We start from the raw sequence: 15,390 nt of genomic DNA, 5'->3' as shown, positions 1-15,390 counted from the left end.
CGGTGCCTTGGCAGGTCCCTGGTGAGAGCTGCAGCCACCTCATAGGTGGAGCATCACGGCTTCCAGTGACGCTGGCTGCCTGCACTGGGCTGGCCATGGAGGCTTCCCTCTGTGAGGGCTGCTAGTGCTACATGCTGATAGCTCCACTTCAGACCCTGCTGATGTGTATTAGCTGAGCAAAGACATATGCGCAATCTGGCTCATTCTTACACAAAGCAGTTTATTTCCTTTCCTGATGGTAGCAGATGTGATCACATCATTAGCTCAATTCCTTCTTCAGTTACACATTTGCAGCTGACCAGACTCATCCAATGAGGTCCCCAGGAGCAGGACTTAGCCTTTTTGGAGCCAAATGGCCCCAAATAAATTGCCTAAACTAGTGAAATTAGCTTCTTGGTAACTTTAAAGATTAGAAGTTCTTATCTTGGTGGAAGAAGTGAACAGCCCCAAACCTGCTGGTGAAGGTTGCTGTGACTCAGTTGCACCAGTTCACAGAAAATGGTGCACAAATGGTGCCAGCTGCAGGTTTCACCTCTTTCTTCCCTTTTCCAACCTACAGAAGTGACCCTGCCTCCCTCCCCACCCGACGAGGGGGGCTGCAGGCAGTACTCACGGTAGCATTGCTTGCTGTCTGCCCCTAGCTCGTAGCCCGGGCTGCAGGTGCACTTGAAGGAGCCGCGGGTGTTGAGGCACTGGTGAGCACACATGGCCAGCCCTGCCAGGCATTCGTTCACATCTGCAAGGGATGAGCAATTAGGAAAAGCAGGTTGTGTGCGAAATGTTCCTTCGAAGTAACAAGTGTTTACTGTCTTCGAGTTTTTCCAGCAATTTCTTGTACCCTAAATCCTTCACTGCGGCCCAGACCAACACCGTTAAGTGTTCAGAACTACTGTGAGGCTTCCAGGGAAATCCAATCACATGAAACTCAGGTGTTGGTCCCAATCCTTGAGCAGGGCTCCTGGGCAGACCCCAACCAAACCTCTTCATGCTGCCCCTCTGGGAGACTCAAGCTTCACTCCATTAAATTCACGAGTTGGCATTTGCTAAGGCTGAGCACTACTTTAAACGGTGAGAAAGTTGGTTTTCTCCACAAAAGCTCTGCTGTTGGGCACTTACCTTCGCAGGCCTTGCCGTCGGGCGCCAGGCTGTAGCCGGGGTGGCACTCGCAGCGCGCGGCCCCGCGGTGGTTGTGGCACTGGTGCATGCAGCCCCCGTTCCTGTCAGCACACGGGTTCCTCACTAGAGGTCCAAGAGAAGAGGCAGGCTTATTTCAGACCAGTCCTACTATTATTGGCATTACACTTACGAGAAAACAAAGCATCAAGCAGTTATGGATAGTGAAAAAGTCTGCAGCCCGTGGAAGACCGTTCTCCACCACGGCAATCTCTGCTAGTGTTCGCTGATCAGAGCAGCCTAGAAGTTAGTCTGACTGCAACCTTGGTGGGCCTCCAGCTCCTAAGAGTCTCCTGCTGCTGGTGGAACAGCGTAAAAGCCCACAAGGTTTGGCTATGGCTGACAGATGTCTGCTTCTGCAGATTTATGGCCAGACACTCTTCCAGCAAACTGAGGGCCGGAAAAGATCAAATGCAGCAATGTGCTATAGGTGAGGGCAGAACCGTTACGGTGACTGTGGGGCTGTGTGTGGCCATGAATTTAGTAGGTGAAAAGGGGAGAAGATCCTGTCCCACTGTGACATGCTGCTGTCCTTCACCTCTCAGCAGTGTGTGCCCTGATACCATTTCATTTTAGTTGGCTGCACTCCTTCAGCTCTTTCTTGACTTTTAGAATAATGTGCAGAACGTGTCCGTGACATAATGTGCACAGTTTTTATGGAGAGACGCAACCCCACCTGAGCAGGCAAGTGCAGCATCCCCAGGGGTTTTGTCTTAACCATTTAATTCTTCCCCTTCCCTTCAGGGCAGACAGGACTCAGAATCTGGCATGGCCCTCAGCTGCCTCTGAAATACTCTAGTTATCTGAATGAGGCAGCAGAAAGCTGGGGGCTCATATCCAAATCTATCTGTATTTCAGGTGGGAGACCCAAGAGAAGGGTTGCCCGTGCCCGGGGTGCCACGGAGACTCACAGGCGCAGCGCTTGCCATCCTCCCTCAGCTGGTAATTGCGGCGGCACCGGCACTGATGCTGGGTCAGCGTCACCTGCACGCAGTCGTGCTCGCAGCCGCCGTTGTTCAGGGCGCACGTGTTCACCGCTGCGGGGAAAAGGACAAGAAATTCATTGGGAAATGCCGTGTCGCCTGGCGAGGCTCTTTTCAAAAGGTAAGGCAAAGCTCACACATTTATGAAGAGCACCGCGAGTGAGAATTTAAAACTGGGGCGTGTCCAAACTCTGCTAAATGAAAAGTTCATGGCAAACTTGTTAAGTGTGCTAAATGTGAACATTACTATTTTACTGCTGAAATCCTCACAGGTTTGTTCAGACAGCGCAGGTGTGATGCCACAGCTAGTTCCACTTAATTACTACTCAGAGAGCAGCACTCAGGCATATACAAGATTTTCTTGCAACAAAGTAACACAGAAAATTAAGTTTCTGGCTTCAAGCCATGCAAAAGACACCATTTACCCAGGGCAAGGCCAAGCAGGCACCATCAGCTCTGGGAGCATTCAAGGAAAAGTGTTTTCAGGTGCACCCTGCACATCTGTGCTTTGATCTGGTGTAATGCTGCCCAGCTCGGTGCTTCGGCTACAGGACCTCTGCAGGAAAGTCAAGCTGGCTGTGCTCGCCCACATCGCAGGAGACTGATGCTGAGCCACCTCCTGAGCCAGGGCTCAGAGATGTGCTGGCAGGAAATGTGATTTCCCAGTAAGTGCAGGCGGGACTGGGAACTGGGACTCCTGCCTGCTGCTCCTGGCCGTGCCACAGCATTTCTGTGTGGCCTTGCGCAAGGCGCTCTCCTGCCCAAAGGATTTCAGACAACCAGAAAACAGAAGGTTTTGCCTAGGTTACAGCAAAAAACAGATCTTATGACCGAAGATGTGGACTGCCTCCTTTTTTTTTTTTTATTTTTTAAAAGCTTACTTTGATTAACTAGCTTTAAAATAGCATTTCTCCCCACTCTGATTTTACAGCCCAGGACTGCTCTGCAGGATGAGCACCAAAGGCGTGATGTTTGGCTGGAGATGTCTGCACCTTGCAACCAGTACGTGGGCAGAGTTTACCTGCAGTGATCCAGGAGCACCGACCTGGAGAAACCTGAGCTAGAGAACAGCGCAGGGAAGGACTTCCTGGACCGGCATTCACAAACTCATGACACGTTTTCCAAATTGATGACAGTCATCTCGTGCTGCATGGGCGGGACACAGCCAAAGCCCTGCACAGCCTGGGATGGAGCTGCAGACCTGGTTCCCTTAACCAGAGGGGCACAAGTGGTGGCCCCCCGCGGTTCTGACCTGTTCTTCACACTGCAGAAGGAACCAACGTGCTGACTCTGAGAAACGCTGTGAGGAAACTAAAAATCCCTCTAATGAAGGCCACGTCTCTGCAGACCAACGCTTCAGGTAGTGGCGGTTCTTGCACGGCTCAGAGCGGGCAGCGTGCGTCTGCCAGCAACTCTCATTGCAAGGACTGGCTCCTGCAGCAGAGCTCATGAACAGATGGGACGAGGGCCAAAGGAACATGTTCATGGGGGAAAAAAAGCAGCCAAGAGATTAAATGAGATGTCAGTCTCCTGCTTTTATTACTTGTTGGTCAAATACTTGCAGCCTTTTCTCTCTGCTATCAAAAACCCTCTCTGGACTTGAATTTAAATAGCAGGAAAACAGATTTTTCAGCTTGCTTAGTGCCTTGCATTTACCCTCCTGTTTCACCTGAGCCTTTCAGCCAACTACAAAATTTAAAGCGTATATTCTCTAGATAAAATACCAAAAGTAATTTCATTAATCCTCTCCTGTATATTACTGAAAACCAAATATTTGGCAGGGTGTACAAGAGGGGGAAAATAAAAGGCAAAACTGTATAGTCATTTTTTTTTCTGCAAATGCTTCCCCTGCAAAAAATATGCCTTGACTCAGAGCTGAGAGCTCTCTAATTTCACAAAGTGAACTTCCCTTCGTATGCCTCTAATTAACTAAACAACGTTTTGGAGAATAAAAATGACTTAATAGGGTCAGAGTATTGCCATACACAGTGTACGGCTGGAGCGAGAACTATCGGTTTGTGTTAGCTCTGCTGACATTGTTTCCTTTAATCCGTTTGGAAGGAAACAACAGAAGTACTTGACGTTACTGGAAAGTTATGGGTCAGGCTTAGAGTGCTTCAGCTTTAGCAGAGATGGGTGGTCATTTAAGATATTCTGATACATTAAAGTGTCTAATAATGCATATTCAGAAACACATAAACAATGTGTTGTTCTTGGAGTGCTTTTTTTTAAATAATAAAGTAAAACAATGCTAAAGCCTGCCAAAACATTCCTTCTTATGGGAAAAATACTTGGCCAATCTATAACAAGCCAACACATCTCACATTTAAAATAACCTCCCAGTATGCAGTTATTCTACGAATGTGCAATCTCAATAACTGCCCTCCTTGCATACCTTTGAAAGACAAGTTTTTAGAGTGGGAAAAACCCAAAGTTCAGATCCTTCTTCATTACACAATTTAAGCAGACAGAAGATGCCAACAGAAGTTCTGTAAGGTTCAATACAGCAGGTTTTCCAAAAAGGCAACTTCTACACACAAGAAATCAGCCTTTCCCCAGCCTGCCTTTACCACGTGCTGAGGCATGATGCCCACGCAGTACCACGGGGTAGCTGCGTAGACAGATCCTTGCAGTGGCAAAAAGTGCAAAATGCCTCTTGCACGTCAGGAAACATCAAGCTCTCTCCATGCATGAGATGGCAACGCTTGGCCACCACCAGCAACTTAGGCAGGACAAGAACTGAAGGGACCCGCACGCCTGTCCCCACAAGTCCTCCTCACCCAAAGTCCCCAGAAGCACCGACCATGGGGCTCAACCAACGCCATCTGCACACCATGAAGAGGCATCAGAGGTGAAGTGGTGAGAACACAGGGGTCTTGCAGATCATTTTGTGTCCCTTTGCGTTTCTTTCAGTGTAGGTTATTTGCTAGCAAATTTACTCTTGGAGCCTAATAACCCCATCTGAGCCTCACGATTCTGCGACTGCACACGATGAGTAAGAGCCCTCGTGCTCCGTGTGCCTCAGCCACCGCGGGTACATTCCAGACCACGACGACTAATGGGAACCAGAAGTCCTCCCCTGCCAAGAGATATATGGATGGGGAAGGAGCCGCTGGCATCACGGCCTGTGCAGTGCTTGCAGGCTGTATGGCGCTCGTGGCACACGCACGACGAAGGGAGCAGAGCCCTGGCGTCCCGCCGCGCTCAGCACGCAGCCGCAGCAATGCACGGGCTGGCAGGAGTGCTCCTGCAGGTCCAGAGCTTTGCTGAGATAGGAACGAATTCGAGTTAAGAACAGGAATAAGGAGGAAAAACAAATGAAATGTTAACATTGTCTTGGGTGTCGTTCCATCAAAGCGAGGGCCTTTAGCTCTGGGTCTCCTTAGTTGGCTTCTGGCAGAGGAACAGCCTGCAGACCTCGCTGCTGGCCTTGTTTTAATTATGGCTTTTTTTCTCTGTTTACAGAACCACTCTAAAAATATTTCCATTCCCAGATGCTTTTCCTAGCTTAACTTTTCTGTGACAATGCTGCCAAATCCAGTGTCATCTTGTACATCACGCAGCTTTTTGTAATTAGAGTTCAGACAGATTTTCCACAGATGATATTTCATCGTCTGCAAGAGGATCGCTGCTGCTGTCCCCTCTGTCTGCAGGGATGCAGCATTGCTGAAAGATGTTAAACCTGAGCCTGGCCCTCCTGGGCCCAAACAGACAAAAAGGGAACAAAAAAGGCACAAAAAGGGTCCCCCGGGCTCCTCCAGGACCGGGGAAGAGGCGAGCCCAGCAGATCTGAAGGCACCCAGGCACTTCGCTGCTTTGCGAGGCAGTGCATGCACGACTCGGGCTCTTCCACGTTCCCATCCCTCCAATATCTCCTTTCCTCCACATCCAAGTAACCTGCCATCAGAAGCAGCGAGCTAATAGCTGAAAAATAACTGCAAACAGACGTCACTACAATTCAGCATGGCATTTGCCTTTTGCAGCTTCACAGAAAACCGCTGACTCCAAGGAAGGGCTGAGTAACAGCGCTGGACAAGGAGCTCGAGCTCTCTAAAATGTGCAAGTTGCCTCTATAATACATGCAACTTAAAAACCTCTAAGAAGTACAATTACCCTCCTGTGCACACGGTTCAAGCCTGCACAACCCTTGATGGCATCGTCCTTCCGTTCACTAAAAAATCCCTGCTATACTCGAGATTTCTTCACTTGCAGCACTCTTAATATACAGAGGGCTACACCATGTAATCCCAAACTGATTTATTCTAACCTCAGACAATTTCCAGAAACATGTGTGTTAATACAGACCATCTCGCTCCTCTGCAGGCCAACGAAAGCAATTGGCTCACATTAAGTTCTTTGCTTTGGACTGGAGCTCATCCCCCCACTGAAGCCGTGTAGAAGGACCTGAAGATGTCAGCTCCCTGCCTCCTGCCCATGTGGTTCTGATAAAGAAAGAGGTAATTTCAGGACTTCCAATGTCTCTTTTTGCTCTATTTCACTTTCAACAGAAATGCCTGCTCCTTTTTCCCCTCTCTCTTTTGCATTAAAGTCATCAGCAACTTGCTGGAATAGGATGACAAAGACACAACAAACGAATCTCGCACAACCAAGCTGCAGGCTACCCAAAGCACCGCCGGTGGCTGGGGTCCCCGTGAGACGGGGAGCAGGACGTACGGAGGGGCTGCAAGCTGTCTGCAGCACCCACACGCACACAGTGACCTGCGTGGTGCCAGGGGCAGCCGCACCCCGAGAGCAGCACAGCGGGGTCGCAGCCCCTGCTCAGCTCCCGACACCCTGGCTCCGTCCTGGCCGTGACTGCAAGCCTTTGTTCTCCTCCTGCACCACAGGAATCACTGCGAGGCTTTCTGAGCCAAGCAGCTATTTATACAGAACCGCAGTACATTTCACAGTAAATTGCTTTTAAAGGTGCCTAAGCAACTTCCGAATTTTTGTGCTGATTTATCCCTGCGTTGTGCCTGGCTGTAACCACCTGCAACACTGAGCACAAAGGTGTGAACATCTACCGGGGGCGCAAAGCCATCAAGAGAAAGCAGCAAAAGATTTTTACCTGGTTTTCAACTCTTTGACCTCTTCAGGAATAAAAGAGACTTCCCTCGTACAGCTGGGGTTAATGGAAGAGGGCTCGTCACCTGCACCGGGCCCACGAGCCGAGCTCCTCAGCTCCAGGGGAGCCGCATGGCATCGGGCAGTGCTGCAAGTTAACCAAGGCTTTGTGGCTTGTGTGGCGATTGGAAAACATTTGAAGAATTACAGCCGTGGTTTTATGGACTTTAACCAGAAAACTCACAGCAACGATCCCCGTGTGCCGCCAAAATGCTCCCTGCAAAATCCTCTCCTGTGCTGCCTGTGGGATGCAGCGGCTCTGCAGAGCGAGGGGACGGAGTGGGGAGGCTCGCTGGTGCTCTTATTCCCATCTGTTTGATTCTATTTAGTGGAAATATTTAAATTGCAATTTTTAGCTGCACCGACTCCTGCCTGCAAATTCAAGGAGATCTCAACCTTAAGCAAAACACATCTTTTATCAGACTGCAGAGCCACACAGCGACTGACCCCCGGTGCAGCTCCAGCGCTGTGCTCAGCCACGACCCGAGAAAGGGGTCAGGGTGGTGTAAAACAGCCCCCGGCCAGCTGCAGCACTGGCGTGAGACCACCGCTGTCTGCAGCACTCAGCCCAGCCCGGCACCAGAAACCTGCCCACCGGCAGCGGGGATGGAGCCAGCCTTACAGCTACGGGGCGTCGCGGGCACTCCAGCACTATGCCGAGTATTTGGCAGAGAAGCAACCGCTGATCGTGTGCTCTTTTCTGAGCTTTTACAAGAAAAAGATGTTTACATCCATCCCTCGGCACAACTGCCTTAATGGGCCCAGCACCGAGCCGTACTGACGGCAGGATATATATATCCGCGCACACATACATGTATATTTCTGTCACAAAAGCGCAAAGAACAAAAGCCACCAGTCCCGAGGCAAGGAAGCCAGATTGTGGGGGCTGCTCTTATTTTAGAAGCCGCAGTGGGCAGCGGTGCAGCTGGAGCTGGCACCCGCTCCGCACCCCCTGCAACGCGGGGCACGGATCCTGCCAGCAGCGCTCCCCGGGGACCTGCCCCTGGGGTTCCCGGAGCAGATCGGGTTTCACCAAGAGAGACCCCTTAATTCTGGCGGGTGCATTCCAGCGCCGAGCACGCTGTGCGCGTTATGGCAAACGTTTAATGCAAAGCAGGTTTGCAGCGCTCAGAGCCAGCAACACGGCGTGGGGACACCCTGACACCCGGACCCCACCGGGCAGGCTCTGGCATCACAGCCGCATGAGCAGGTAAACCCGAAGCACAAAGAACAGACATTTAAATGTTTCAAACACGAGGCTCCTCCCTGCAGTGTTCCCTTTTACACTTCCTTTGGAAATAGTTTCACCTTCTGGGGCTGACCCTGCTGGGAACAGCAAAGCCTCCCAATGGTCAGCAATTTTTTTCCAGTTTGTCTCCTGTGTTATTCAGTGAGGCAGAGGTGACAGGATCACCGTATGCCACCAGGAGAACTACATGCTATAAAGGCAATTATTACATGACAGACCACGTGCTTACATGCAATCAGTTGCAACACACTGCCATGAACACAAGCTCATGTGTTCAGTGCTAGAGCACTGGGAATATCTGGCTTTTCTTCTTTATTTGCAACCCTTTTCTTTTGGGTTTTTCCAGTGACATGCGCGGCACTCACGGCCTTGCACCCTAAGTGTCCATCTCCCTGAGACTGTCAAGTGTAGCCACAGAGTGAGTGCAGACGCCGACAGAGTCGTGTCCTTGCTGTCGTGGACATGGTGGTGCCCCTTCCCTAGATGGTTTTTTTCTGCTCACATCACCATTCCCAACTGGAGCACACATGCTCACGGTTGTTTTCAGCAAACTTCAGAACGTGACTGCATTCTGAGAAAATCCAACAAATGGTCTTTGAAATACCATCGCCCAGGAATTCTTTCCGCTTGTATGAATATATCCCTCAAAAAAATGGAATAATGTGTCAAATAAAACTGTAAGAGAGAAGTGGTTTAATAAAAACAGCAGCAGATGCTGGAGGGCAGACTCCAAGCTCCACCCCGATGTCTCTGAAACACTGCTCTGGGGCACGAAGGCAACGATATTTCAAGAAATCAGCCCAGAAATCAGCCACAGGCCTGACCTGGCATCCAAGTTACAAGGCCTGGACATGCACTGTCCATGCGGGCTGCTGACTCACACCTCAGGGGAGCGGGTTTGGGGATTTTTGTGGCCACAGTTCCACACGTAGCCATGCTCATTTTCAGTTGTTTGTTGCACCTAGAGCCTGCCATGCAGACAAGGCAAGCTGGCTGAGGTAAAAACGAAGACTGACTTGAACCTTTGCCTTTAAGAGCATCTATTTTATGAATGAGTTTTGAAATTCCATATCTGATGCTCCCTGTACCGAAAGCAGACGCACCAAAGCACTGTGACCTATTTCTCTTGAACCAGAGTAGACTAAGGAACTGCAGGAAGCCTAAATTGCACATGGCCATTGTGAAGAACAGGAAATATTATGAACCCAGCCAGAGAGACATATCAAAAGAAACTACTGGGATCCTGAGAAATAAAGGAACCGGTAACCCATCACTGTCGTATCAAATTTCCTGCTCAGAATATGGATGCGAGTACATAAGCCAACATAAGCCATTTACAAAAAATTTACAGGTATGAAGAAAGATACAAAGAATTAGACATTTCCAAGAAACTGAAAAAACTTTGGCTTACCAATGCAGGTCCTGCCATCTGTGTGCAGGCGAAAGCCTGGCTTGCACTCACAGTAATAAGATCCAAGAGTATTCACACATCTGTGCTGGCAGCCCCCATTGTGAACCTGGCACTCATCAACATCTGCAGAAGAAAAGGGAAAAGGAAAAAAAAAAAATCAGAGAAATGGGCATGACATTATCTGAAGGCGGAATTATTTATCCTCTGTTGAGCGACTCCAGATTTGAGGAACGAATGCAAAAGGAACAAGATAGTTATTTCAATCATGTTTAATCAGCCAAGCTATTTAAGAAATTTCAAGGACAAGCATGCAATCAGAAAAAAATGCATCTTATTTGTCAATCAGCATAAACCATCCTTCCTCTTGTTCAACTTGCAGCAGTCCCAACTCCCAGATGGAGGCACATCGCCCTCTCACCAGGGAAGAGACTGACCGAGCCAAATGCTGCAGTGCTTTCCAAGAGGCATTCCCTCTCGGACAAGGAATTTATTAATATTTTCATTTCCTTGCTCTTCCTCTGTTGAAGATAGGCTGGGCTAAGTCCATTTGTTACCTAAATACTGCCATTAGTGGTGGGAGCAAACACCTAACGTTAAGGGCTGAAGCGAGGGGCAACAACACGACACAGCAAAGTTTAACAGCTCAGTGCCTCGGCAGCAGATGTGGGGATTCTGCTGAGTCAATCTCATCCTCTCCCAGCATAAAAACCACCTTCTCTGGAGCTCAGCGATGTGCTGAAGGTGAGAGCATCCTGCCTCCCCCAGCAGCGCTGAAGTTCACCCAGGCAATTCCTGCCCTGACGTCCGACGTCGAGCGTGTAGGCAGCAAATTTGCCAGCTGCACTCGTACAGTCACACACAAGTAACTGGTATGCGTGGTTATATGCACGATTCTGAAAGCAGAAACTGCTAGCAGGGTGAAATGCAATGTCTGTATGTTCTGCACTAATGCTCCCTTTCCTCCCTCATAGTTTTCATGGCTGAATGGAGAACTGAAGAGATGGTGTTTACACGACATGTGAAATGAGCTGACATGTTTCAGGATGAAAGACTGAACTTACGTGTTTTACTATCATGTTTCTCATCTCAGTACTTCCCAAAGCGTTTAACACATCTCACGCCATATATGCCTGGAACTCTCTTACCTGCTGCTGAAACGCAGCAGAACCTGGGCTGTGTGGCGAGGAGCTACGCTCTGTATTGCTCTGCAGCTTTAGAGACAAGAAAGCAAGTTAATACCTGCATCAAGTCCACGATTAGCAAGGATTTGTTCATAATTATATGATATTCAAGAACATGATTAAGTCCAATTTGACCCCAAACCATTTGCATTAGAATGCAAAGGTGAGAATCCCAACCACAGCTCCTCACCTCCCTCCCCAGCTCTGCGCAGCTCCGTGACCAGAAAACCGAGGCACGGCTCCTACAAGAAATCCACTTGGCCAATAAAATTTTGCATGTCTATTTCTATTGTTAAAACTATATGCCCTTGAACAAAAGACAGTCTCTGTGCCAGAAAAGCCTTCTGCCAAATGCTGAGCAATCTTTCAAGAGTTGAAATGGGAACAAGCCCACAAGTTCTTAATAAAAAAAAAAATCCTGTTATATTTTATTATCACAGCTCCAAAACGAAGGAGGTGGACAGCAGTTGGTTAGAGAAAGAGATTAATTCCTGTTTCACAGACCTTAAATTGCCCTTAAATACTAGGAATAATTTCCAGAGCTGAGAAGAAATTTAAAAATCCGTGGAGCTCCAAGCTGCACAGTGCTAAGATGCATATCAAAAGCTTGTCAGAGGCAATCTCAAGTTCCTGAGATGTAAGATTCCTCCATATGGCTATAATTAGAAATAACAGCGATGTATGTGGTTGTAGCCGTGCAGCTCCTTAATTCCTGCCATGCGGGTGTGCGTGTGTACACATATACATGTGCACTGCTTCTCAAACCAGAGGGGATCAAAGATCTCCAGACAGATGGAGGAACCAGATCACATTCACAAGAGCAGCAGAAAAGCCAGCCACCGATTCCTTCTTTCAGGGAGAGAAAACTTGAGTAGCTTTGGGTCTGTTAACGTTTCTGTGCACTTTCTGCATAGAGGAATCTCCGGAGGCTGCTAAGTATCGAGCACGAAGCTGTTTCAATCCAGCCTCTTTGCTCCACAGGTGACATTTCTAAACAATTTCATAGCAATACACAGAGTTCAGAAACAAAGTAAAGGGACTGGGATGACAACTGACAAAAGTAATGAAATTAGCAACTCACAGTGGACATTCAGGGTAAGGGTATGTATTGCTTGAGTTTACTTAGGGCACTTTAAACAACACAAAAAGCCGTTACTGAAGCTAAACCAGAACTGAGACTCTTGCTTGAGGACGCAGCACTTTGAGACTGTGCTGCCTAAGAGCGATTTGAATTTGCCATGACCAAAACCCACATTTTCAGTACTGAAAATGTCATCCTGCAAGTACAAAGCTCCCAGCCCTGACAGCACCTGGCTGCTCTTTGCACACTCGGTTCTGCCTGCCGTGGTATCACTCACCCCTACCAAACCCACCTCTTTACTCGTCAGAGCCTCCCCGCTCTCACTGAGCTCCCCGGAGCTTTTTGAGCGGTACGTGATGGAAGGACTAAAACAATTAGCGCAGGAGCAGGATTTCTGTGTGCACGGCTGGTAAGTGTCCCAGGTGCAGGAATTAAAGCGGGTGAGGGATGCTGGTTCCTGCAGTGCCCCAGAGCTCCTGGACGGACAGACGGACGGCCGACCTGTGCACGCAGCAGGCACGGACGCCTCTGGCACAGCGCAGCACGTTGAGCAAGAGGAGTCGTACAGCTCCGTGCCGAGCAAAGGACGAGCACATATTTGTCAATGAGAGTTACTGATGAGATAAAGAAACATTTCCCCAGTGAATCACGGCAGGGCGTTGCCTCTAGCTGTGTCTTTGCAGGCAAGCGGTGCAAAAACCTGCTCAGACCTCGCCCCAGCCCCGTGGCTGCGTTTCGGGGCTCCTCGCTCCTTCCTCCCCGCGGGCAGAAGCTCTGGGGACACCCAGGGCATCCGAAACCACGGGAAAAGGAGAATTGCAACCTCCACTGGAGCCATTGCTGAAATTTTACCTTAATTACCATCAGATTATTTGCCAAACGAAATTAAGCTAGCAGCAAACGGACCGGGGTGGGGAGGGAACAGGAGGGCAGGAGGGAAAGGTGGTGGCTGCTCGACTGTGTGTTTGGGATCTATGCAGGAACAACCCAACCGGTTGTCTCCTCTGAACACCTTTCAAGTGAAGGCTTCGCACTGCTTAGTGCACCTAGGAAGCCCCGAACAGAAAAGGAGGACAAGGGAAACAGAAGAAACCTGAGGAAATGGAGACTGTTTGAAGAATGAGTAGACATAAACAGTTATTGCGAGTTATTATGAACTATTATTATTTCCAGAAATCACAAAAGCATATCATGAGTAAAAGCAACACTGCAATTTCTATTCTGCAGGAAATATTAAGCACTCATGTTGCTGGGGACCAACATTTTCTGTTCTGAATTTACTCAAGAACGGGAAAACTGGGGGTAGGGAAGTTTTTATATGGAGTAATAAAATTATTTAAAGGACTGAATTTAAAGGACTGTTCTACCGCTGCCCTTCAACTTAATCTGAAACCACGAAGTTTTACTGTCAGAACAAGTTACTGATGTGTTGAATACACTTCTTACTTTCACCCCATTACTTGTGCTCAGCAATTAGACATCTCCTCTCTGAATGTCTGCTCTCCTCTTGTGCTTTTCACACCCTGTGCTCGCACAGCACCGTGCCCACGCTGCCCCTGCCCCTCATCCCCACCCTGCCCTTGCTCTGCCTCTGTCCCACAGCAGCAGCACCACCACCTCGCATAGCCAGGCACGTCCCACTTCTCCTGCTGGAGTCTCATCTCCTTCTGCTCCGAGATTTTTGGAGGTATACCACGTGGTCGTGAGGCCAGAAACCTCCAGCCCCTCACACCCCTGTCGGGAGGGCAGCGATGCTATCCCCTAAATATCAAGCTTGTGTCTTTAGGATCAGCACCACGGTGCGCTTTGCCGAACCAACGTGTGCAGGTAGGAGGGCGCAGCGGGAGGAGCTGGGAGAGCTGCAGCGAGCCACCGAGCGCTGCCTCGGAGCACGTCCTGGCAGTGAGGACTGGCAAAAGGACGCGAGGCTCCGTGCGATGCGGTCTGTGACATGCCGAGGTGATTTTCCTACTGGAGAGCTAACAAAATCTGGTTGAAATTAGCGTGCCAAGGAAGGAAAATGAGAAGCACGCAGGCTTCTCCTCCACACGGGCACTGAGCAGGCTGCAGAGCACTGAGCACTGCCAAAATCCACCGAGGCGGACCCAAAAACCAAACTCAGCAAGAACCTGGAGCGGGGCTTGGCACGTGGGGTCGGAAACAGGAGCTCACACTGTCATCCGCACAGGCACGAGGCTCACCAGAGCAGCAGTGGATGCTCTCACCACCCTCTCCTCCTACCAGAAAGGATCCTTCCCACCTCAAGCAGCAGCCACACCGGCCAACAAGGGTCATGCTGCAGTCTAACTGAGGGCAGGCAAGAAGAAAAAAAATGCAAGACCAAAAAAACACAAGACCGAAACAGTGCAAGACCAAAACAAGCAGAGGGTGTGAGGAGGAGGCTGTGATGACGCGCGCTCTGACCACACACGGGCCCTTCATGAAGAAAAATACTGAGATTTATCTTGAACAAGAACTCCGTCAAAGGAAGGAAAGTGGCAACAGCAGCCCCGCAAATTACTGAATGTTTTGTGCAGATGCAGTTTATCTCCTCTGAGAGGCTGAGGAGGAGGAGAGGAATCCCAGCTGTAAGCAGACAGCAGATAGGCTGTGAGGGTTCGCTCAGTCTGGCTAACCAGGCTCTAACCCCTGTGGCAATTAGCCTGGATTACTGAGCAGAGCTGCAGGGAAAAGGTTAATTAAAATCCGTCGAGATGAGCACGTGTGGGATTCAGCTCCTTTATCTTTTCAGTACCAGTTCGTTAAAGCTATTTCAGCAGTTTTAGGGAACGGTGAGGCTGGAAGGAGACGACCCAAGCAGGGTGCTGGGGTGCCCCGCAGTGCGGCACGGCCGAGGGGCTGGGGGCACAGCCCCATGCCAGGATGTGTCAGAGCAAAAAAAAACCTGCATTCCTTCACCTCTTCCTTGTACTGCATGAATCCAGCATGAACTTGTACTGCACAGTCCCCACAAATAAGCCGCAGACACCAGTGCCCCTTCATCCACTTTGGATGGCCAAAATGCCCCCACAGCCTCAGCCGGTGTCTTGTCGTAAGGCAGCCTTGGGAAAGCCCTCAGGGCTCACACAGCTCCAGGGAGTTACACCAGGCTTGCTTCCCTTCCGCAGCAGCCTCGCCTAGGCAGGCAGGAGGAGCTCGTGGCTCTCTCTGCACACACCTCTGCCATC

The 15,390-nt window shown here is 49.6% G+C and overlaps 1 protein-coding gene and 1 long non-coding RNA gene across 4 annotated transcripts in view; one reads left to right on the top strand and one right to left on the bottom strand.

Moving 5' to 3' along the window:
• The window catches only part of MEGF6 (multiple EGF like domains 6), a 78,733-nt gene that overhangs the window by 23,664 nt on the left and 39,679 nt on the right, over positions 1-15,390 (bottom strand). For all 3 annotated transcript variants that reach the window (XM_040533849.1, XM_040533850.1, XM_040533851.1), the window contains 4 exons: positions 9,941-10,063; positions 2,085-2,210; positions 1,117-1,239; positions 614-736 (listed from right to left, as the gene is read on the bottom strand). In XM_040533849.1, coding sequence (XP_040389783.1) covers positions 614-736; positions 1,117-1,239; positions 2,085-2,210; positions 9,941-10,063 — 495 coding nt within the window. The remainder of the gene's footprint in view (positions 1-613; positions 737-1,116; positions 1,240-2,084; positions 2,211-9,940; positions 10,064-15,390) is intronic.
• On the top strand, positions 2,181-4,046 carry LOC121058372. Its single transcript, XR_005814179.1, has 2 exons — positions 2,181-2,277; positions 3,088-4,046. It is a non-coding gene; the product is annotated as an uncharacterized LOC121058372 (long non-coding RNA).

Source organism: Cygnus olor, chromosome 21 (genome assembly GCF_009769625.2).
Source record: "Cygnus olor isolate bCygOlo1 chromosome 21, bCygOlo1.pri.v2, whole genome shotgun sequence".
NCBI lineage: Eukaryota > Metazoa > Chordata > Aves > Anseriformes > Anatidae > Cygnus > Cygnus olor.
The sequence above is the reverse complement of the archived record's forward strand: the minus strand, read 5'-3'. Positions and strand labels throughout refer to the sequence as shown.